The sequence below is a fragment of the Aythya fuligula genome, chromosome 7 (genome assembly GCF_009819795.1).
Source record: "Aythya fuligula isolate bAytFul2 chromosome 7, bAytFul2.pri, whole genome shotgun sequence".
NCBI lineage: Eukaryota > Metazoa > Chordata > Aves > Anseriformes > Anatidae > Aythya > Aythya fuligula.
The window spans coordinates 16,885,901-16,908,696 of NC_045565.1; the positions used below are offsets into that span (position 1 = coordinate 16,885,901).

The 22,796-nt window shown below is 48.1% G+C and overlaps 2 protein-coding genes across 39 annotated transcripts in view; both read left to right on the top strand.

Moving 5' to 3' along the window:
- SORBS1 (sorbin and SH3 domain containing 1) overlaps nucleotides 1–8,495 on the top strand; it is a 163,804-nt gene extending 155,309 nt beyond the window's left edge. For 19 of the 38 annotated variants that reach the window (XM_032190804.1, XM_032190803.1, XM_032190816.1 and 16 more), the window contains 4 exons: nucleotides 3,759–3,818; nucleotides 4,443–4,633; nucleotides 5,425–5,537; nucleotides 6,352–8,495. In XM_032190804.1, the coding sequence (XP_032046695.1) occupies nucleotides 3,759–3,818; nucleotides 4,443–4,633; nucleotides 5,425–5,537; nucleotides 6,352–6,419 (432 nt within the window). In that variant the 3' untranslated portion in view covers nucleotides 6,420–8,495. The remainder of the gene's footprint in view (nucleotides 1–3,758; nucleotides 3,819–4,442; nucleotides 4,634–5,424; nucleotides 5,538–6,351) is intronic. The other 19 variants (XM_032190818.1, XM_032190821.1, XM_032190827.1 and 16 more) reach the window with 3 other exon arrangements.
- A 1,319-nt stretch (nucleotides 8,496–9,814) lies between these two features.
- The window catches only part of PDLIM1 (PDZ and LIM domain 1), a 40,414-nt gene continuing 27,432 nt past the window's right edge, over nucleotides 9,815–22,796 (top strand). The window contains exons 1-2 of the mRNA XM_032191685.1: nucleotides 9,815–9,947; nucleotides 19,847–19,998. Of these exons, the coding sequence (XP_032047576.1) occupies nucleotides 9,852–9,947; nucleotides 19,847–19,998 (248 nt within the window). The 5' untranslated portion in view covers nucleotides 9,815–9,851. The remainder of the gene's footprint in view (nucleotides 9,948–19,846; nucleotides 19,999–22,796) is intronic.

Consider the following 22,796-nt stretch of genomic DNA (forward strand, 5'->3'; position numbering starts at 1 on the left):
AAATGGACTGAGGTTGGAGCAGCGGGTTTGGGGGCAGCACTCGTGGCTTGGTCAGTGAATCAAGCAGTTGCTCACACAGAATGAGTGTGGGAAAGAGTTGCCAATTATACTTATTTTCTTGATTGCTTTCTGAGAGAGAGATCCAGTTTTAACCCTGAAGTTTCCCTGTGTCCTTTACTCACCTCATTTCCCATGCTGACTAGCATGCATTTCTATTTTGGGTGTTACACCTGTATGTAACAGGACTCTGTTGCCTTTTTTTTGAGTTGAAGTCAAGCCAAAATTTATGTTATGTGCCTTGACAATCGGCCCATTGTCAGTGTCAAGTTAAAATTGTTTGACAGTCAGTAGTCTTGGCCTCCTTTCTAGCTCTGAGCCTACAGCTATTTAGGGAGCAGGAGTGGGATTTATATGTGCAAATGACTTTCCCATCACCTGCATGGCCCATACAGAGGCTGATACCTTCAGCAGAACTGCTGCTAATCCCCTGGGGGCCTTCTTAAAGGTCTGTTGTCTTTTCATTGATTGTAATCAAATGAGAAGAGCATTTAGTAGACATGGAAACGAGACATTGCAGACATTGGGAGGGCAGGGCTGTGTCCTCACGAGCAGCTGGATGAGGGTCCTGGCTTTGCCCTGGCAGTGTGAGGAGTCTCAGTCTGGGGACAGCCTGCTCCTTTCTGCTTGTGCAGAGGCAGGCAGAGAGTTGAGTAATTTCACTCACTTTGTGCTGGCAAAAAGGAGAGGAGTGGGCAGAACAGGCCTGCTCGGGCATCAGCACAGACCAGCTATGCTGCGTTCATTACTTAGCACTGCCTCCGTGGTAAGCTTTTACCCCCACCCAGTGGTTTGCTGCTGCTGCACTGGTCCAGCACCACAAGGCTGGTTAGCCAAGCCACAGCTGCACGTCCTGCAGCAGGCACTAGTACCTCACACCCACAGGAGATTCATTTTTCTGCTGTAGACACAGCCTTTAGCTCCTGCTCCTGGGGCCAGGGAGTATTTGCGTTAACTCTGATAGCCTTTAGGTCAGGCTGCTGTGCACTGCAGCTTTTTCAGCATCCTTTGTGAGAGCTCTTGGGCCAGCTTTCCCCTCACTCCCACCGGAGCTGGGGTTTGACATGCGCAGCAGTTTTCCTGAGCAGTCCTCCCTGCTCATGGTTCTCTGTCCACGTGCAGGAACGTTGCTGCTGCTGTGTGCCTGTCTCTGAGGGATGCCAATTTGTCTGCCTTCGTCCGTCTGTCTTGTTGGTCTGTTCTGCTTAGCTTTCTTTGCTCATGTGGTCCTTTTAACTCCCACCAGAAAAGGATTGGAAGACAACACATAAACAAGAGCTACAACAGGTAGACACCCCCCTGATGACCCTTGATTCTACTAGGAGTGTGGTGAAAGCACTATTGAGTACCCCCAGGATCTTTCTTCCTAACAGTAAACACCTGCCTGGGGACTCCTGTAGGCTCTTAACATGGAACATCTTTCTGGTATTCCCACAAACCTGTGGTGCTCCTTAGATCCCTTCTCTGACCCCATATGAGATGGAAACAGCAGCCAGCTGTGCTTCAGAACTGACTGTCTTGCATACTTGTGTAGTCTGGAGACAGAGACACTTAAACATCTGCTTAGTCTTAACAAAGCACTTAGTGTGACTGAGAGGGTAGCACTTGGGTTGTCCTGATGGTTCGCGAATGCTTTGTCACTTGTAGGGCCCTCAGTTTAACTGCAGCAGCTGCAGGACTGGATCAGCTTTTTGGGGGAACCTCTGTGTTTTGTGCTTCCAAGGTACCAGGAAAGGGAATGTGGCCAAGTTTCTGATGTTTGTAGGCTGTGTCTGCTGGTATTACAGATATAAGCCAGTACCATGGAGCATTCAGAAGTAGCGCTAATTTTTTAGCTCTCAAATAACTAATTTAATTCAGAGTTATTAATGCTTTTTAGAGAAAAGCTGGCCAGGGAGGTCACAAATAATCAGTGAGAAATGGACCATGCGGTCTTAAGGAGCTCATGGAGCAATTCCAGCTGTCAATGTATTAGTAAGGAGCAAGGAAGCACTTTCTTGAATTTTAAAAAATCGTTCTTACAGCTGTCTCTCACCTCAGACTGGAAATTGGTTTTCCCAGCCACTTTACCACCTGGGTTAGTCTGATCACATCAGATTTGATGCACTATATTCAGTTGCTCTGCACAACATTAATTTTAAACTTCTAATTATTCTGTTAACCTTTCAGGGCTGATGACAGACAGGCAGAAATGACTTCCAGAAATTCTGTCATTATTTCAGGCTTTGAAGACAAATTCCACTGCAATTATCCCATCCCAATGACATTTTATTTTCTCTCTACAGAAATATGCACAGTAATAGGACATTGTGTCTTAGGGCAGTGATCCCAGATCCCAGCCCCAGGCAGCACAGCTGATTAAGGGGGCGTTGTTGTGGGGTTGGGTTGGCTCGGACTGGGTCACAGTCCTTGAGAAAACAGACAGCTCTCTGTTGGAACCATGCCCATTGTATTAGAGGTCCGAGATGTGGTTCAGAGGAGCTCTGAGAACGGGAAGTAGGCAGGGATGAGCTCATCACCCTACACTTATCCAAACTCCTTGAGCATGCTTGTGCTGAAGGTGTCACAAAACATCTTTATCCTCTGCTTCTGCTCAGTGTCAGGATGCCATGAGAAAGCAAGCCTTTCCCTAAGACTGCGGTGCAGCCACAACTTTGAGAGCACAGGATGACAGAAGGGCACTGTTGAAGTGAAGAGGAGGAGGGAAAGCATAAATTTGAGGCATTTGGGTGAAATATTATATTGAGTGATCACAGAGGAAGGCAATGTTCTGTATCTTATCTGGTCCGGTTTGCTAATCGGTACTGCACAGATCGTTAGAACTGCAGTAGTTCAGGCATCCCATTGACTAGAGCACACGCACAGCATTCCCCTTGCTTTCAGTAGGTGTTCGAATCTACAAAAGCATGCAAAACTAGGCTCTGGATATCTGTGTGGCTGCCTCAGTGACAGTCCCCTTCCCCATAAAACCTCCACCCCCTTAAAGCCTGGTTTTCCTTGCTGTGCCCTAGGACATGTGAGCTCCTGTGAAGAGGTGTGGCTGGGGAGGAAGGCAGAGTCAAAGGTGGTGGTGTTTGGAGCTGAGTTTTCACTCAAGGCCTCCTCTGACCTGGAGCTCTGCCTTGTTTGGGGGATTAACAGAGCAGTTTGCATCTTCACGTGGTACAAGCTAGAGTGATGTTGGTGATGGGGCTATGCTACATTGTGCCTTTTGAGGACCTGAACTGGTCTTTTTTTTTTTTTTTTTTTTTAAGAAGCAAGCAAGTTCTCTCCTGTGTCAAAGTCACTGAGGATTTTTCTAAAACCAGCAGCAGATTCCTCTCAGCAAGTTTGATGCACTCAATCACGTGCTTCTGTCCTTGTTTTTCACCCCTACAGGAATGCAACATGATGCTGTGTATCATTTCTGGTTGTAGCTGTGTCCATAATCCTCCAGCTCATCCTCTGAGTCCCTGCTCTAAGCTTCTGTTTCGCTGTCACCTTCCTCTTTGCAGCATCCTGTGTGCTGCATTGCTGTAGCCCTAATGTCTTGTTTAAATGAAAGACCTTGTTGTCCAAAAAGAGTGGTGTTGGGGTGGGGAGGGGAGGAGTTGTTCTTTTTCTTTTGTTGTCTGCACACCATTTATTTATTTATTTTTAATTCTGACCAGTATGACATCTGCTAAAATGTCTTCCTTATCATTTGCTTGGTGATCACACAGCCTTCCCACCATTCATTGAGAGCTGGACCAGATCTCACAGAGTCTGAAAAGAGCTATGTGGTAAGGCCACTGTTTAAATCAGATGTGTAGTCCTAGCCTCTCTTCACCCAGGCAGAAACATCTCAGTAGAGTATAATATGCCAGCACCATTTTTAGCTGCAAAGTAGGTACATTTTTATCTATTTACGTTGTCTTGTTTGCAATGGAAGTGGGGAATCTAGCACTTAGAAAAACTGCCATATTCAACAAGAAGTTGGGCTAATTGTGCTGCCAATCCCTGGATATAAGCTAAATGAAGCCAAATGCATGAATGGAGCAGCCCACCTTGTGGTCTTGAACTGACTTCATAGCATTTTTAATGATGCCACTGCAGAACTAATTGCAACCTCTTATGCTGCTGCTTTTTAAAATATATGTATATGTATTTGTGACAAATCTTCAAACTAAATGCCAAATTCTTCTGTATCTTGCCTGTTTTTCCATGCTTACACCTGGATCCCTTCTGCACTCCACTACCTGGATGTTTACCTGGATCTACAACTTTTTTCTTTTTTTTTTTTTTTTAACTGGACTTATGTACTGCATCTGGAATGTCCCATCTCTTCCTGTCTATATTTTCCCCTCCCTCCCCCCTGTTGACTGTTCTTTGGGTGTTCTTGGATGTCAATGCTGCCTACCACGCAGGAAGCTGTTTGCAATGAGATCATAAACATTGCAGAAAAGTCAGTTCATTACTGCAGTACTATTTCTCAGCCTCTTGACTCTCGCCACAAGGTGACCTCTAATGACAATAAACCATCTCTCATCATTTCTCAGCAACCTCAAGCACAGCAGCAAGGAGCCAGCCCTGACAGAAGTCATACACCACGAGACATGTAAGTCCTTTTGGCTCCTGTCTCTTCCAGGAGCCTTGTCTCTTACTGGTGGTGAAGATGGGGTGGTGTGAAAGCTTCAGCATCTCAGGGGTTACATTCAAATAATGGGAAAGTGACAGCTTTTTTTTGAAGAACAAAAATAGCCACATGATCATAGTGAGAATTCTAAAACTGGGACCTTTTTGTCTGTATACCACCTGAAGCAATGACCTCATGATCCAAGACTGGGTCGCCTTTGGGCTCTTGATTCATGCTGCTTACAGAGGCGCTCTCACTGCCTTTGTATCTGAAGCTGGAGGTGAATTACCATCCACTAGCTACACCTGGCTCATACGGCATGAATCATTATGTTCATCCCTTTACTTAGCTTCTCACAGTACAGTGAGCAATCCCAACACCAGCCACCTCATGCATTGTTGGCTAGGTCCAGGGGAAAGTATTTGGTTTAATGATCTGAGAGACCGAGGCTGAGATCTTCAGTGGTCTCTGTTGGGTTTAAACCTGAAGCTGCCATTAATCTCAATGGTGTGTTTCACTGTTGGTTTTGAGAGAAGTAACCTGCACTGTGCACTGGTGACTGAAGTTCACTGACAATTGGCTCCTAAAATGAGTCTTTACTTCCCCCAGCCTCCTTTCAATTCTCCTGTGAGAATTGAAAGTCTCACATCAGCTTTGTTTTCACTCCCCACAGCCAGGGGACCCATGCATCCACCAAATTTTCCCAGAAATTTCTTAACAAAAGGATGTCAGAAAAATCCAACAGCTAACGTGTGCTATTTTTCTGGTTTCAGAGTTAGCTACCAAGCCCTCTACAGCTACACTCCTCAGAACGATGATGAGCTGGAACTGAGGGATGGTGATATTGTCGATGTCATGGAGAAATGTGATGATGGCTGGTTTGTGGGTGAGTGTGACACTTGGAAGGCAGCAGGGCTCTTTGAGATGCAGATGAGCGATTTTGCAGAGCATCTAGAAGATGCTTTCATCTGAAGAATCAAAAGAGGGTGAAAAAAATCAACTCAACTTTTTTGGTGGTTTCTCATTTTTTCACACCAAGAACGTTAAAATTAGGCTGCAGGGTGATGGAACTTTGTTTTCTTTGCTAGCTGTCTAGATTTTCCTTTTTGTACCTTTGATTTCCCTTTTCCTCCTGATCCTCCTTGCTCACACAGATAGCAGAGCAGCAGAGGGAACCAAGGAAAGCTGGATTTCTGTATCTTTTCCAAAGCTGAGGGAGCTATGATGAGTTACAGAAAGTGGCAAGTAGGGGACAAAGGGAACACTTGTACGGGAGTTGCAGTCCCTGGAAACCCAGCCTCCTTTGTAGATGTGTATTTAGCAAAATCTAACCCTGTATCTTCAAATAGTCAAGTCTGGACAGTGCTATCTGTCTCAGCAGTGCAAATCTAGGCTCATCCTTGGTTGTTGAGGAAGATTAGCTCATTTGAACTGGTAGGAGTTTGGCTCCTAGACTATAGGCCCAGAAGCTTTCACCAGCACCCTATCCATTGTTAAAAGGAAAGATCAAAGATGATGATTAGCAGAACTAGTTCTGATCTCTTCTATACCAAAAGGCTCTTTGGCCCAGACTCCTATTTATTTTTAGAAAGCAATGCCTGGAAGCAGAAAGGGCTGCCCTCTCAACCTTGTTAAACCCCTAAATCTTCCTTGCATGGCTCTGTCTTACTCTGGCTTCCATGTGTTTTATTTTGCTACAGGTACGTCCAGGAGAACAAGGCAATTCGGCACCTTCCCAGGCAACTACGTGAAGCTTCTGTACCTGTAAAGTAACAGCGATCCCACAGTGACAAAGATGGGGTTGTTTTCCAGGTGGTGTTTTTAATCAGCAATGAAAGAGACAATTTATGAATGTAATAGACAGGAGACAAAGTGTTAGGAGGATGTGGTTATGTGGTACAGTATTGAGTTGAATGTGCAGCCCTGCTTCCACTGATTCAGGGTATGATTTGTTTGCTGAAGAAGAGACAGTTTCTAGTTTACAGTGCTGCCTTTGTGTATTCTTCTCCCCTCCCCAGCAAGAGTTCTGGTGATAATCTTAATTTGTATGGAGTACTTTACCTCTGAGAAGGCTTCAGGGAAGCAAATGGTATAGGTTTTGTTTGTGTGTTGAGAAATGATAGTGCTTTTGGAAAGTACGCAGCCTTGCAGCTGCTCCCTTTCACTGGCAAGGTTCAGGAAGGCCAGGCTTTCTGCCTTGCTGGAGACTTACTCTGCTCTGCCTTCCATTTCCACAGAAAACCTTTCCTTCATGTCATGCACCTTAAGACCCAGCACAGGCAGAGGATAGTTGGTATGGTTTAACTGCGGAGCTCTGTGTGGAAAAGGAGTTTGGGACTGGTATTTAATCCAGAGAGGTCAGCCAAAACATACTGCAAATGCGCAAAAAGCCCAAACCCCTTCATATACGTAACATATTACCTACTTCTGCAGGGTTTTTTCTTTTGTGCAGGGTGTGTGTGTGCGAGTGTATTGTGTGCATCAAAACAAACCTTTTTTAAAGAGAAATCAGCCTGTTTTTGAAATTTATCTGCACAAAGACTAGAACCAATAAAGAAAACGTCAGTGAGAGCAAATCCTGCTTCTGAGTCCTATGGCTGGTCACTTTCTCAGCTTCTCCTGTCCTGTTGGTAGCCCTAGAGGATTTGAAGCATGCTCTTTGGGATGAAGACTTTGCTTTTTTCCTGGCATTAAATCTTAGTGGCGTTGATAAATCTGAGCAACGTGTCATTGAGGGTGCCTTTTTTTGGGGGTGGGGGTGGGAGGGAGGTGGTTGACGATGTTGATGCTAGATCTCTGATAAATACACGCATTTTGGCCACCTCTTAGTCAGACAAAAAAAGTCTAATCCATTTGGAAAGCTGTGTTTCCAACGGTTATTACCAGTTACAGAGATTTGTATTTCCTTGAGAAAAAAAAAACATGGCTTGCCTGTGTGCTTGCCTGTAAACCCACTAAGAATACTCTTTTGATAGACATTTTGTTATTAAGAAAAAGCGTAAACAAAACCAGTTCTCTCAGACTCTGCTTCCTACAGTTACCATACAAATAGCAAAGAGTTAGATTGCTATTTTGTCATAAGCCGTATTTAATAATATAAAATGCCTATTTTTATGCTGATGCTTTTATACAGATTTATTAAGAATAACTACAACTAACTGTTAGCACGACTTGCAATATGTTTTGATAAATTAGCCATGCTCCTGGGTTTAAAATCAAGTAGGCTTGTCTTCCGCCTAGGTCAGCGGAAGAGAAGACTCGGTGTCTCAGAAGTTTGACTGTAAATATGTATATTTAACTTTGTACAGACAATGTACTTACCTTGTATAGAAAAATAATTTAAACACATTGAGTGAAGGGAGGAAAAGAAAGGCAGTTGTGAAAGGTTGGGATTTTTTCCACTTTTATTTAAATGATGGAATTCCATGTGTGTTCACATAGAGTTTTAGCACAAAATATCCACTATGAAAAGGTTTCAAATATGACACAAAGTACCACTGTTTTGTTTTTTTCTACAGGAGATATCATTAATCCTTCATCTTATTTATGGGTTTGTTTTTCTGCTTTGGGTTTGTCCTCCAGTTATTTGCAGCAATATTTAGACCTGTTGTTAAGATTGGATAACACCAAATTAATCTATCCAGCAAGTTAACACGATGATACTGACTGTATATAACCTACTCATGTAAAGGTTTATTTTCTGTTCTTGCTCTTGCCATTTTAAGTTGCGCACACACACGCGCGCACACACACACACCCCACAACTTATTTTTGTGTTGATTTTTGTTTCTTATTGCAGTGGATTACTATTTGATGATTAATAAATGGAAGTATTGAATTACTACTGTGTTTCTTGTACAGATTATTAAATAAAGCCTATTCCTGCTGTTCCTGTAGCAATGCACTTTTGTAACAAAGCCCCCCTGTGGGGCTGTGGCCATACTGAGTGGTAGATGCCTGCCTCGGGTCTTCCCTAGCATCCTGCACCTCCACATCCTGCTTTTCTTAATGATTAAGAAAATTAGGTCTAGAAATGCTGATGGGAAGGCTACGTCTTTAACATGCATCTGCCACCTGAGGCAGGCTCTTGCTCCAGGGTCCTGCACCTGGTCACCAATGTCCTGGTTCAGTGGCTGCTTTGATACTTTTCTGTGCCACTTGTAGAGCATCTTGTGATTTCATACTTAATAAAAGGTGCTTTTAAACCTCACCCTTGGCTTTGTACCTGAGCAGTCCTGCCAGACCCTGCTCTTCGGTGTCAGCAGCACTGCAGGCAGGGGCTGGGGGCTGCGAGCCTTGGGCAGCAGGCCCGCTCCTCAGCTGGCTGCTCCTCCATGTCCGAGCCTTACCCCTTGCACTTATAGTAGCTCCAGCTAGATCAGCCCATTAGTTATGTGTACAGCTCATAGGAAAGCTTTTAACTTTAATTAAAGTGCTGGAGGTTGTGGCTTCCCTGCTGAATGAACTGAGTGATTAAATGAACGATGAATTGAATCATGCTGCGCCGGATCCCTGCTGGAGGTGGTGCGCCTACGTAGATGTGTACGTGATGTTGCACGTGGTGCGGTGGGCGGCAGTAAGCTGAGGGCAATACCTGACGTCTGTAAGGGGGGGATTGATCGTGATCACTGGATAATTAATCCTAGCAAGTGCCTCAGCCTCACTTGCTGACCTGTATGAAGAATTCCTTCTTTTGTTGGTGATGCCACCCGTAAGGGTACTGGGAAAAAATAAATAAAAGCAACATCCTGCCTAAAGCAGGGGCTAATCAGAGCTAAACTAGTGAACGTGTAATCCCCTTGCCAGGCTCCACTCGCACTCAGCAGCTCCCAGAGGCGCGTCCCTCCCTTTGGGAAACCGCAAAACTCATCTCCCCGGCCACCATTAGGTTTCAGAGTTAACACGGCAGCTCCCCGAGGCGGGACGAGCCCCGTTTGCCCCGGAGGGGCCGCACCGGGGCACTCTCGCCTGCGGCTGGGTCGTGCCGCCGGGTTTAGCTCCGGCACCAGCAGCTCCGCACCGCGGCCGCCGCTCCGCCTCCGGGGCCGGCCACGGCTCAGCCCTTCTCCTCCTGCCCGGGGCCGCGGGGCCGGGAGCCTGGGGCGGGCCGGGGCGGGCCGGGGGCGGGCCGAGCCGTGCCGAGCCGAGCCGAGCCGTGCCGTGCCGTGCCGGTGGTGCCGGGCTGTGCGGCGAGGTGCACATGGGGACGCTCCGCATCGTGCTGCAGGGCCCCGGGCCCTGGGGTTTCCGCCTGGTGGGCGGCCGGGACTTCGAGCAGCCCCTCACCATCTCTCGGGTAGGGCTCGGCGGGGCCGGGGCGGTGGCTGGGAGGGGGACAGGGGCTGCCCGGGACCCCTGGAGGCTGGCACGGGTCTGCTCGGGTCCGCGGGAGGCGAGCCGGGGCTGACAGGTGGCTGTCGGTGCCGAGATGGGGTTGGTCACACAGCCATGTGTCTGTGGGGGTCTTTTCCTTTTCTCTTCCGTTTTTCTATATATGATTTTGGACGATCTGGGAGAAATCCGCGGCAGCCGGTGCCCGTGCCGGTGAGCTGCCCCCGCTGCGGGACCGGCCGCTTCGGCTTGCCTTGTATAGCTACAGGAGGAGCCTTTGTTTACAGGAGCCGCATTGACCTCTGCAAGCCTCTCCCTGCTTCTGTTGCAAGCCCTTCTTACCCCCACTTAAGGAAAAATTGGGAAATGACAGTGAAAAGTTTCACATCCAAACGGTTTCAGAGGTGTAACTTAACTTGCCTCTCTCTGCTCCAGACGGCAAAACTTGAGGGCTCCTTGTGGCTGCCCTGCTCCCACCTGCACCCTGCTGTCACCGCCTGCGGGTGCTCACGTCCTGTGGTGCTCTGGCAAAGAGCTGGGCCCTGCTCCGAGCTGCTTGCCACACACCCATGAAAAGTGGGGCCGAGTGTGCCCATCTCTTGGTGCTGGGGACAACGCACCCCAAGCCACCCGTTGCTTCACATGGGGTGCCCTGCTCAGCATCCCATCGGGGCTGCCCGTGGTTCTCCCTCTGATGTCATGGAAATGTCCAATACATCCCACTTCCCACGGCCCTTCCTCACCTGGGGCCATTGGGATTTGAAGGCAGTGCAGAACTGGGACCAGGCCACCGCATTCTGTGAATCCCTCTGAGGGTGGCAAAAACTTGAGATTTTTCTAAATGCCTCCTGTCCTGGGATCCCCCGCCACTGGTCCTGCTGCCGGGCTGCGGGATGGCAGCGCTGGCGAGGTCAGACCCACAGCGGGGGGGCCGTTATTAATTTTCCCTCTGTTCTCCTTCAATTGCAGTCATAACGCCACATTCCTGTAAAGCATTTGTTTGGGACATGAAAGTAGGTTTAGCGTAGGGGAAGTGATATTTAGTACATTGTTATGGTAATTGCTGCCATTTCCTTCCAGCGAGAGACTCAGGCAGCACTATGTCTGAAGTCCCACCTCGCTGCTCCTACCTCTTCTCCATGACTGTCTGTGCCAGTGCTCATGGTCGCATACCAAGGGATGTAGATCAGCAAAGCGGCAAAAATAACTGCCTCGTGAGAAATTGGTTGTGACCCTGGAGACTGAAATGTAGTAAAATAGCCTTTCTGGTTTTGGTGACGAAAACGCTGACAATTGGCAGCTCCTCTGACATTGTTAATTCACCCTCCAAGCCTTCAAACCATTAATCTTTCTTGTGGTTCACTCTGAAGGCTGCTGGGTTTCTCCCCTTGGCTTAGTGACAAAGGTGTCAGCAAGCTCCCCCCTTCACCATGTAAAAAAGGGTTGTGAGGGCTTCGGTCCCACCAAGGTGCGAGATGGGGGGGCAAGCTGAGGTGAACAGGAGGGAGGGGAGTGTGATGAGAGCATCGCCTGCAGCAGGGAGGGTGCGGCTCTCCCTCCCCAGCAGTGTTATGTTTGCTCTGTGCTGCAGCACGTAAGTCGTGGGGCCGTGGCGCAGGCATGCCCAGAGGGTTGTGTCCATCTGCCCACGGGCTTGAGCTGGGTGTCTTACACCTCCCTGTGAACCAAGGTGCCTACGTTCAGCCTGTGTTGCCTGTCAGCAGCTCAGATTTGGCCTCTGCTGACCCTCAGGGTGAGCTGTTCAGCTGGTCTTGGTATTTATGGCCCTCATCACCATTGTACCTCAGTGCCTTACCACTGGCTTTTATCTTTGCAACCTGTGACTGCTGCAAGGGGGGCTTATCCCAGTCCTGCTGGTGGGAGGCAGCACTGTTTGAGATGTAAACATGAATTGTTGGAGCCTGAAGCCTCAATCTCAGGGCCAAGTGGGGAGCAGCGGTGCCATGGGCATGGGAAACAACAGAGCAGCCAGGCCCTGAGCTCCCAGCTGGCAGTGGCTGTACGGCACCAATGTCCTGTTGTGTTTTACAAAAGTAGCAGATGAAAGATAACTGTATTTCCACAGCTGCTCTTGTCCTGTCTTTCATTGCTTCCCTAACTCTCTTTCCACTTGAACTGTGTGTTTGGCACTACCTCAGGCTCAAATACTTCAGGAGCATCTTCTGGTGCAAACACTCCTGGTTCCTAGGTTGGTTCCTAGGTTGTGTTGGACCAGTCTGCCCAGCAAGAGCCAAACGTGGGAATTTTCCAAGTGCTCCACGTGTGACTTTCTTGTGGATCTCCCATTTCTTTCAGAGGGATTTCTTCATAGAAATCTCTCATTTCTTCCTTTCTTCATAGGCATTCCTGGCTTACGTTTCTTTTAAAAAAATGTACGGTTATGGTGGACATTTTATTTCAATCTTTGCTCAGAACAAGCATTGTGTTGGTCAGTGTAATGAACCTGAGACCAAAGCCTGCAGGATTCGCTTGCAGGAGTAGGCAAGACCATTGTCTTTATCACCCTTTGAGTGATAGCAGCAGTGAGCCCATGGGGCAGAGCTTTTCCCAGCTCCTGCCCGAGCTGTGGACTGACATGTTACAGGATGGTGGTGATGGTGGGGCTGCCCTGTGCACAGGGTAGTTCCCTGTTAAATTCCTGTGAGACCAGCAGGGCTGGCAGAGGAAGCAAGCAGCTGCATAGTGAGACAGCTGATAAAGCTGCACAGATAACAGACCCCATCCCCCTCTGTCCTTCAGGTAATACGAGCTCTTTCCTGTTAGTTTGCATTTTATGTTGATAAACACTGGATTTCTGTTTGCACTTGATTATACACATGGAACTGTTCCATAAGCCCTGCTCTTGAACTAAATTTATATTTTGTACTAGTGGTGTGCTGATCTTTCATGGCTGATGCAAAATACAGGTAAAGGGGAGTTTTGATTTACACTTTGTCAGGCCAAGAATCCCCAGCCCCACTGAGGAGTGATGTCTGCCATAATCTGTGGCGCTGGCCAAAGCCAGAGCACCTCAGTATCCACATTTTGGTATGAAACTGAGCATTTTCTCATTGAAAGAGTGGTTTAAAGACAACCTAGTTCTGCAGATGTATTAAAGACCTGAACGCCCAACATTATGCATGTTGCTGATTTCAACAACAGTGACAGGAATTCATCCATGCTCGGTCTGATATTTCATCTACTTATGGTGTTTGAACATCTCTGGATGTATAGCATGTATAGAACTGGAAGGTAATCAGATGTTGGTTCCTTACACCCAGAGACGTGACTCAGTGCTAAAACCAGGCCCAATGGCCTGAAGTCAGACGCCGAACTAAGTGCCTGGGGTGTGAAGCTGTTGGGTTTGGCTTGGCACTGTCACACACACACGAGGGGAGCGGCGCCAGCCCAAAACCTGCGTGAGGGGGTGTGAGTCGGATTACCTCATGGTATCGTGTATGTGTGTGGCAGGCAGTGACTCGCGAGATACCCGGGGCACCTAGGCTGCCAGGCGGGAGGAGACATGGCTGGCTGGGATTTTCGGGGGTGTGGGGAGGGGCGTGAAGCAGAACCACAGCAAAATGGCAGGCTGACATGGTACGTGGGGGTGATCTGCCCAGCGCATGCCTGAGCATTTGCTGTGCATGCCGGGGAAGAGCCGTCCCCCTGTCCTCTCCTCAGGCCGCATCATGTCTGACAGGCCTGCCCTGTGCAGAGGTGGCCCTGGTGGCTTTGGCGTGGGTGCTGCAGATGCAGATTTCAGTTGCCCCTCTGCTCCCCTCTTGCCTAGCGGCCTGAGTAGGAGCAGCCATGCCATGCTCAGCCCCATAGCGCTGCCTGCACAGCTCATGGTGCTGGAAACACCCCTGTCTTCTGTGCAGCATCCTGTGCTCTTAAAGGCAACCAGGCGCCAAGTCACTACCTGCCAAACCGAGCACCAAAACTTCCCTGCTCGCCTCCCTGCAGCTGCTGGGAGCTGATGGCTCCCAGCTCCCCCAGCCGTTTCCATTTTCACTTACACTTAGCACAGAAATGGATATCTGCCTGTTCCCACCCTGTTCTCCTGCCCCATGGGACTGCTGCATGCCCCACATCATGGCAGGGATGCTCGCCCTGTTGGGCCCTGGGGCACTCCTGGGCAGGGGTTGTAAAATGCTTTGGGTTTTAAGGGTGCTACGTCAAAATAATTGCAGCAAATGGATTTTTTAAATATTTTTTTTATTTTCAGTATAAACAGGGAAGGATTTTTTTTTTCATTGTAAACACGGAAATTGAGAGAGGCCTAAACTGCATAAACAATTGATGCAGTTCTGGACCATGACACAGTATCTTAGATGGTTGCTGATTACACCACATCTTGTTTTATTTAGAGGATGAAATAAACCATCAGGAAAGGCTCAGCTGATGAGCAGCATTCTGTAATGTTTTGAGCCCTTGTAAGAAAACTTTATACTTCTGTGGTTGTGTTCTTTTTTTTTTTTTTTTTTTTTTTTTTTTTAAATACAGAGCACATTACAAAATGAGCTGTGGGAATGCGCAGCCTCCAGCATTACTCCTGTGCAATGCAGGGAGTCTGACCCACGTTTTGCATTGCCTTCCTGAGGTCAGCCCTCTCCACACTGTCTGATGCCTTCCCTTTTCTGTGTTGAGAATCCCCTGGGCGAGCCCTGGGCTGGGCAGTGTCTGACCACAGCAGTGCACGGGGTGGTGGCAGCCTGGAAGAGCAATCTCCTGGAGCTGCTTTAAGGAACCAGCCCGTGGCCCCCCTCCCTTAAAAAGAGCAGGGGTGGGGAACGTGCCTGCCTGCATTTTCTCATAGCCTCTGATCTCTGCTGACCCAGCTGCATGCTTTTGCTGAGAGAAGCTGTGACTGCTTAGCATAATGCTCCGGTGCTGAGTACATTACTCATGGTAAAACAGCAGTGTGCGCGGGTGGGGAGGATTAAACAATGTCAGGGATGTCTCGTCACTGGTGGCCTTATAAGTATGTTGCTGCACGTCTGTTCTGTCCAGCAGGGACGCAGCTGGATTTTCCTCTCCAGCAGAGATAGGTGCTGTTAATCCAGATCTCTTCTCTCACTGTTGTTCTTAATTTTCTTGTTTTCTTATCTCTTCATCGCTTCTTGAGATGTGTGTCTAGGTGTGGAGTGATGGGTGGTGCCGGAGGCTGTAGGGTCTGTGAGAAACTGCAGAGGTTTGATGGAGTAAGCAAGCAGTGTGCCTGAATGGACAGGGAGAAGGGCAGAAAGGGCACTGAATTTCAGACCTGCCCATGTGTCTTGACTCACTCTGAGCTGCTTTATGCAGCATTTTGTTCATGCTTCTCACCCTTCCTCTCTCTTGTTTGCTGTGGGCAGCAGCTTTCCCTTAATAATCCCACTGCTGCTTCTCAGATCCTTGCCTGCAGAAGGAAAGGAGATGCTGTGTATCTCTGCAAACGGCTCACAAGGCTTGTTAGAGAGTATGTATGGAGTTAATTGCAGCAAAAGTAAAGTGTGGTTGTGTTTGGCTAGCTCTGGGACAGACAGAGGTTTTATAAAGAGGGCCTTGGAGCTGGGTAAGCAGCCAAATACGTCTCATTCCCTCTGCTAAATCAAAGCATTTTCTCTCCTAGTGTAAATGCTCTTTCCCAAAGATACTAGCTGAGGGATTAACATGTCACAGCCCAGACCTTTATTGGCTGCCTGGCGCCCAGTGCGAGGGAGTGACAGCAGGAAAACCACCTGGGAGTCTGAAACCTAGACTTTGCAAAATCCTCGTGGTGTTGGCAAGGTGGAGCCCAAAGCATGCGCACCAGGAAGGCAGAGTGGGGCAAGGTGGTGCCCATGGACACAAAATCTCACTTTATAGTATGACAAAAGAGGGTAGGTTTTTCTCCCAGCCATACCAACCCTGAATCTGAGGGACCACTTCAAAAAGAGGGGTCCAAGCATACATTCATTACTTCAGTATAAATGCCATAATCAAGCCCATGGACCATGGGGCTTCTTCTGTACTCTGGCAAATGAGTCTGAGCTGCTTCTTAGTTTTACGGAGCTGGTGTCAGGGGCCTGGTTGGATGGTCTGGTTGTAAGTGACTGGATTATTGCAGTAGTAGCCCAGGTTATGTGGGACAGGGAGATCTTGCCTGTCACATCTCCAGCCGCACACTCTCCCCACCTCCAGAGGTGGGTCTTTGGAGGGTGAAGTTGCTCCTGGCCCAGTTGCTGGAGGACTGCCCCTGCAAGCTGGGCCTGTTCCCATGTCACAACTGGCATTTTTTGAGGCAACTGCTTGACACGAGACAGCTTTGCTTGCATGGATGGACCCAGGCCAGGTACCTACACCAGCCAGCCAGCATCGTTGATGTTTCCATGGGCAACACCTAAAAAACAGTTGAGCTCTGGGACCTATTTCAGGTACAATATCACGCAGTACTGCCAGCGTGTCTCAGCATTGTCTGCTCAACAGTGAAATGACCTAATGGCAAAGTCTTACACAATTGCACTGGAGCAAGCACTGGGAGGTAGGGCATGGCTTACTTCCAAAGGAAGCCTCAGGGCATGATGTTACAGGATGTGCAGAGCTTTATTCATCCCATGTAGTGTCCTGAGGGCCTGTGGTGCGGCACGTCCCCTCTGCCAGAGGCTGCCGGACCCAGTGTGGAAGCCAGCGGGGAGCAGTTTTGAAGGAGGCAGGAGGTTCAGCCTTTGCACAAGATGTAACTTGTGCAGTCGTGCTTGCAGGTTTTGCTCCTCGCAGCATCTTTCAGCCCTCCTCGCCATCCCACGCAGAGGTGCAGCTGCATCCCATCGTGTGCGAGGTGGCTGTGCCACCATCCCCTCCGTTCTCCCAGGCTGCTGCTCTGATGTTGGTTGAGAAGGGAGAAGGGGGAGAGGCTGGTGCAGAGCTTTAGGTCTGAGAGGAGCAAAGCAGGGTCAGGCAGTGCAGCATCGATGCCCTTGTGCAGCTTGTGAGCCTGTAGGCTGTTCATTTTTGGAGTCCTTGTTGGGTTGTGCAAGCTGGCCAGTAGCTGCCAGTGCTCTGAGCACCCTGCCTGCAGCCACACTGCCACAGCCCAGGGAGGGACACCACGCAAATAAAGGCAGAAAAAGGTCCTTGTTTAATAACTGCTAGCTTTCTGCTATCTTGATGCTAACTGGCAGGTGAGCACCTCTCAAAAGCAGCACTGAGATGAGAACAGACTATGCTGCAAGGGGGGAGGGAGCATCATTAGTAGTTATTAATCATGCTAAAAGGCTGGGGGATGGGTTCCCTGCGGTGCTGAGCTCTTGTGTAGGCACGTTTGCTATGAGCAGTCCTGGCAGAGAGCATGAGCTGGATGTTGCAGGGAAATGGTTTGTGGAAGGTTACATTTCAGGGCAAGTTATTTCAAGAACTGGAGCTGGGTGTTTAAGCAAGTTTCCTTTTGGCAAGTTTGCTTATCTTCTTCATTACTGTGCATCCTTGTGGCTTCCCCTTAGGGGAGAGGTTTGCAGGGTACCTAATGGGTGTAATCACCAACTCTTATCTGATGGAGAACAGCACTCAAATTTCAAATTCCTCTGAAGTGGACACAGAAGAGGAACCACAAGCCCAGGCAAAGCACTGAGGTGTTTCTGCGGGTGCCACTCTTTCATTCTGGTGGTTTTTGGGGTTTCTCCAGGAGGCTTCAGTATCAGTGTCCAGCTCAGTTGCTCCTTGTGGTACAGGATCATTTCCAGCAGCCTGCCAAATGCTGCATAGGCTGTCAGTCTTTAAATACAAGCTATATGGCTGAGCCTCCAGCAGTGTGCCAGTGGTGGTGTTAATCCAGCGTTATTCTTGACCACTTAGCAGCCTTGTCTGATTGAAAATGAATCACGGTAATTGTGTGCTGAGCTCAGCGCTCTTCATGGGGTTGAGTAATGTGCCCCTCTCCTGTCTCGGGCAGTGGAGGAAATAAAGGCACTGAGAAGGGACGAGGTAAAGGCCCAGGGACAAGAGCAGGACCCACAGCTCTCCTACGAGCTCCCTCTGCTGTAATGGTGTCTTCAGGGATCTGTCCCACAGCTTCTCAAGCAGCAGCTCCCAAATCCCATGGGACTGGTGGCCACAGATTTTCTCTATCCACCTGGTGCCTTGTCTGGGCTTTCCGTTAGCACTTCCTCTGTTCACAGTCTGCTTACAGCATTACAAGCGGGGAGCAGGTAGACAGGCACTGTTCGTTGACCCCTCCGAAGGTTCTGGGGTTAATGTTGAGCACCTTAGCCAAGTTGGACATCCGTGATATGCATCTGTGTCCTTCCCTTTTCCATAAATTAATGACTTAGCAGAGAGGTGGAAAAAAAAAAAAAAAAAAAGCATCTTGTCATCTTCCTTCTGGTTAGGGAAAATATCCCACTGCAGCTGTGAGGGGATGTGCTGAATAGCCTCGTTTTTGGCCCAGGGAAAGCAGTGATTGCAGCTAATGGGTGACACCTCTAGGAAGAGAACATTTCCCTAGGGGGAATGGTTTGCCATCCTGTCCCACGTTAGGAGCACTCTAAATCTTCTGAACAGTGTTTATTTATGCCTGACAGTCCTGCTGGGTTTGCTCAGCTGCTTTCCAGCATGCTGAAACCTAGCACGAATGCGTAGAAAGAATACCAGTTGCAACGGACTCATAAATGAGGTGTGTCCCAGCTGCAAGGCATGTTTTAGTTGGAGAAGGGTGGAAGCAGTCCACCCTTCTCATTTCCTCTGCCTGTTAAATAATTGATGAAAGCCCACATTAATCATGATGCCCCTCCCACAAAGTCATTAACACTGCACAAAATCTTACATAGCGATTGCAAAGCCACCAGCAAATGTGACATTCTTCACCTTCAACCCTGGCAATAATTTTTCCCCAAAGAGGTCTTGGTTGTTAAGAGGACACCTCTTTAGCAGAAATAGAGAAAAGTGAATAAGCTCTTCACTTGACTAGCTTGAAAATGCCAAGTTTTAGCTGGGATCTTTTTTTTTTTTTTCACAAGGAGTACCATACTGGTGTCATTGCTGCATCATGTCTTCTGTCTGGGATCTCAGCAGATTACCCTGAGCTCCTTCCCATCCCTCATTTCTCAGGCAGAGCACAGCAGCTCTTTAGCAGTGCCATAGTATATCTGGGAAGCAAACCAAGCATGAAGAGGAAAGGGAGGTGCAATATGGCAGAATGTATCAAGGTGAGGTCAGACTGGGAGGCTGGGGATCATGCTGCCATTTTTTCAGATAGTACTGTCAGATTGTGCTTTAAAGATGAGGTTTGTGATGCCTTTCTGCCTCCCCTTCTGCTTGTTAGATCAAGCACTGCTTTGGAATTGATCACACTGTAGTCAGTGACTCTGCTCCACCTGCCCCTGGGCTGAACCAGCTTACTGAAGATGCAGTCCAAAATCTTGTGCCCAAACATTTTTCCCAAGGAAGGAACCAAATGAGATTGTGATACAGATGAAGGTGTTTATGATTAGCATTGACTCAAATTCTCTCTCTCTTTTCTGGCATCTCTTTTCTTAGAGGCTTGGGCTACCTTGCTTTTCTCAGCACCCTCTGCTTTGGAGAGCACTTCTCTGTCCAGCAAAGAACAGAGTTGCTTCTTCTGTTGTTACTCTATTACAAAGCCAGTTGCTTTGAATGAAAATAAAATTTTTGCCATTTACCTGTCTCTTCCCTGCTAAATCTCTATCTGTGGGTGTCAAAACAGAATCCTGATCCTCATTTTAATAGAGTTGGTTATCTAAAAGACCTGTATCCATTAAGATTTCTGCTGAGATTTGCTTTCATTAGTTTTCACCTCCTTGTTTCCAGGTGCTGCAGCTGCTTTTCAGATGTCTCTTGGAAAGTGGCTCTCTGGACAGTCCATTCACTCATTTTGTCTTCTTGCAGGTGACTCCAGGTAGCAAAGCTGCAACAGCCAACTTGTGTATAGGCGACCAGATCATAGCCATCGATGGCGTGAACACAGATAACATGACGCACCTCGAGGCGCAGAACAAAATCAAGGGCTGCGCAGACGAGCTAACCCTGACAGTCAGCAGGTAGGTCACCTGGCGAGACTGGGGACAGGGACTAGGAGGGAGGTGGAGTGGACAGTAGCTGTGTTTTGGTTTGACCTCTCTGGCTGGTTTGTTTAATTTGACCTCTTAGTGCTTTATCTGGCCGGGCACTGAATGGCAAGGGGGGACTGCATTTCAGCCTTTAATCCTAGTGCTGCTTGCATTTGCTGCACTTTGACCTTATGAAAACAAATTTCCCTGTGAGAAATCAGCTGATAATTTGTGGCAGAGTCTGTCAGCCTGCTCTGTGGCTCCTGACAGCAAGAACTCCAAGATAGGTCTCACAAAAACTTCACTCATAGCAGAGGAGGTGTGACCAGAGATGACCTTTCTTCCTGTTGCATGAATTTAGCAGTTAAAATACATGGCTGTGTGCTGTCCAAGCTATTAGTTATCTAGGTTTTGCCACTCACAGATTCAGAAAGATTGTGCATTTTGGAGTCTCTTGATCCAGCTTCTTAAAAGTACTGGGGCCTGGCATTTCAGGGGTACAGGAGATTTACCTGAATTGCAGCCACAGGTACCAGCTTCAAGGCAGGGGAAGCACAAAAGCATAAGTGATGCAGTAGCTCAGTTGCTGTGGCTCTCCTGTGATAAGGGAACTCTTTCTGTAGCTTGCACAGGGGCAGCAGTTCAGCAGGCATTTCCCAGTTCAGGAAGAAGTGATGGGCCTTGGCCAAAACAAGCCTGACAATTCATCGAGGGAGTTCACAGAGGGAAGACCCGAGCAGAGGAAGGCAGTGTGAATGGGTGGTGAGCATTACAGCAGCGTGTTAGCCCCAGCATTTCTCATGCTCACCCCTAGCTTGGCAGCCTGTGGTGTTCCTGTGAGGGAGTGCTTCTTGTCTGCCCCCAAATATCCGGCTTCTAGATCTTAGCAAGCCAGTGCTGCCTGGTTCTGGCTGGGAGAGGGGAGAGGGGAGAGGGAGAGGGAGAGGGAGAGGGAGAGGGAGAGGGAGAGGGAGAGGGAGAGGGAGAGGGAGAGGGAGAGGGAGAGGGAGAGGGAGAGGGAGAGGGAGAGGGAGAGGGAGAGGGAGAGGAGGGCTCTTTGAGCCTGTGGGCAAGCTCACTCTTACCAGTCATGAGTCTGGAAAATGTGTTTGCAAATGTTCATTATCAAGTCGTTAGCTTTATAGCCACTCAATGTGTGTTTTTTCAGCCTTGGATGTGGAAGCTGCCCAGAGGGAGATTTCTGTGCAGCAGTGTAAAGCCATGCAGGAGCTTTGAGTTAAAACTCAAGACTGTCTTTAAATGTGGAAGCATGAAGAGTGTGGTAGACCCTGCTGCTTTACTGACCAGCAAGTACCAATGACAAAATGGCGAAGGAGAGTGTAAAGACTGCAAGGATGTGAAAAAAAACATGATCTAACTACTCATCCACCCCAGAGTTTGATATTACTGCCCATTACTTGGTATGAAATCCATTTCAGGTAGTTCCAGGGAACTTTAAGTCTTTGGTCCTCATTCTTTGGGACTAAAATTCTGCTTAGGGAATCGTTTACTTGTTTGGAGATTTGATAGCTGCTAGAGATGTGTTTCTATCAGGAATATGATACTACAGGATGCTTTCTCAGAGGAGAAAGCTCTGCTTTAATGCAAAAAGACAGACATGTGCATCATGCTGTCCTTCCTGGTTGTTCTCTGTTGAGGATATTTTATCCCAAGCTCTGAGCTGTCCCCTTCTGGGCCCCTGTAACTGCATCTCTTTGTCCACCTGGCTTTGTAGGTAGTTGCGTATGAAAACAAAAGGATATCACTTGTGCTTCAACACTGCCAGCTCCTGGGTCAGGTCTCCATGCTCTGCAGTCGTGGCTTGTTAGCTGGTCCCTTGTGCCAAGCAGCCGTGCTGGCCAGGGCTCCAGGTCTGACGGCAGCAGCTCCACGGGCTGGGAGGCACTGCAGCTGGTGCTGCTGGTGTGCCCAGCTGTGCTGGGTTTCTGAAGAGAGAAATTTTCCAATCCTTTTTACTCATCATCATAGGGATGTCTTGTGAAAGCAGAAACCTTTATTGATTATTAATTTGATAGCTGATTAATTTTAAATGATTTCTTTGAGAGCCGGGTGTGCAAAATGCTGTCAGATCTGCATTTGGAGTGGCAGCAGGGATGGGCGAAGAGGGATTTTACAGACACAGGTTGGAGCTCACATTGGGAATTTTATTTCCACAAAGGGACACTACCATTGTGACAGTGAGGACATACCTTGTGAATGCTGAAAATGCAAGTGTTCAAGAGGAGATGGGATGAATTCATGCAAATAAAACCTGTAAAGGCTAGTATGTACCACAGTAGTATCTCTGTTGCAGAAAGCCCCTAAGCTGCAAAGACCTGAAGGCTGGGAGCATTTTGGGGAAGTACGGGGATATGCTTGTCCTGTTCTTGTGCCTCTTCCCCAGGCCTAAACAAACCTTATGTGTACTCAGCATCTATGCAACCCTCTTTGCTTTTAATGGTAGCTGAGTGGTTAAAATGTCCTTATCTTTGGCTGCACTACTGATTATTTAAGAGAAATGTAAATGTAGAGAACCAAAAGGACTTAAACACTTCTGGTAAAGGAAATGCTGTTTGCACTGTGTACTTGATTGCAAATATCAACAGCATTCCAATGTTTCCTGTTTCGGTATTTTCCTTAACGATGGTAGCAGTCCAAAAATATTTCAGATCAGATTGTAGGCAGGAAATCTAGTCTAACACATGTCACTGTTAAAAATGGATTGAATTTCTAGCAGAAGAAAACATGCCTGGTCTGCTTTTTTCACCCAAAGGGGCAAATTTATTGGT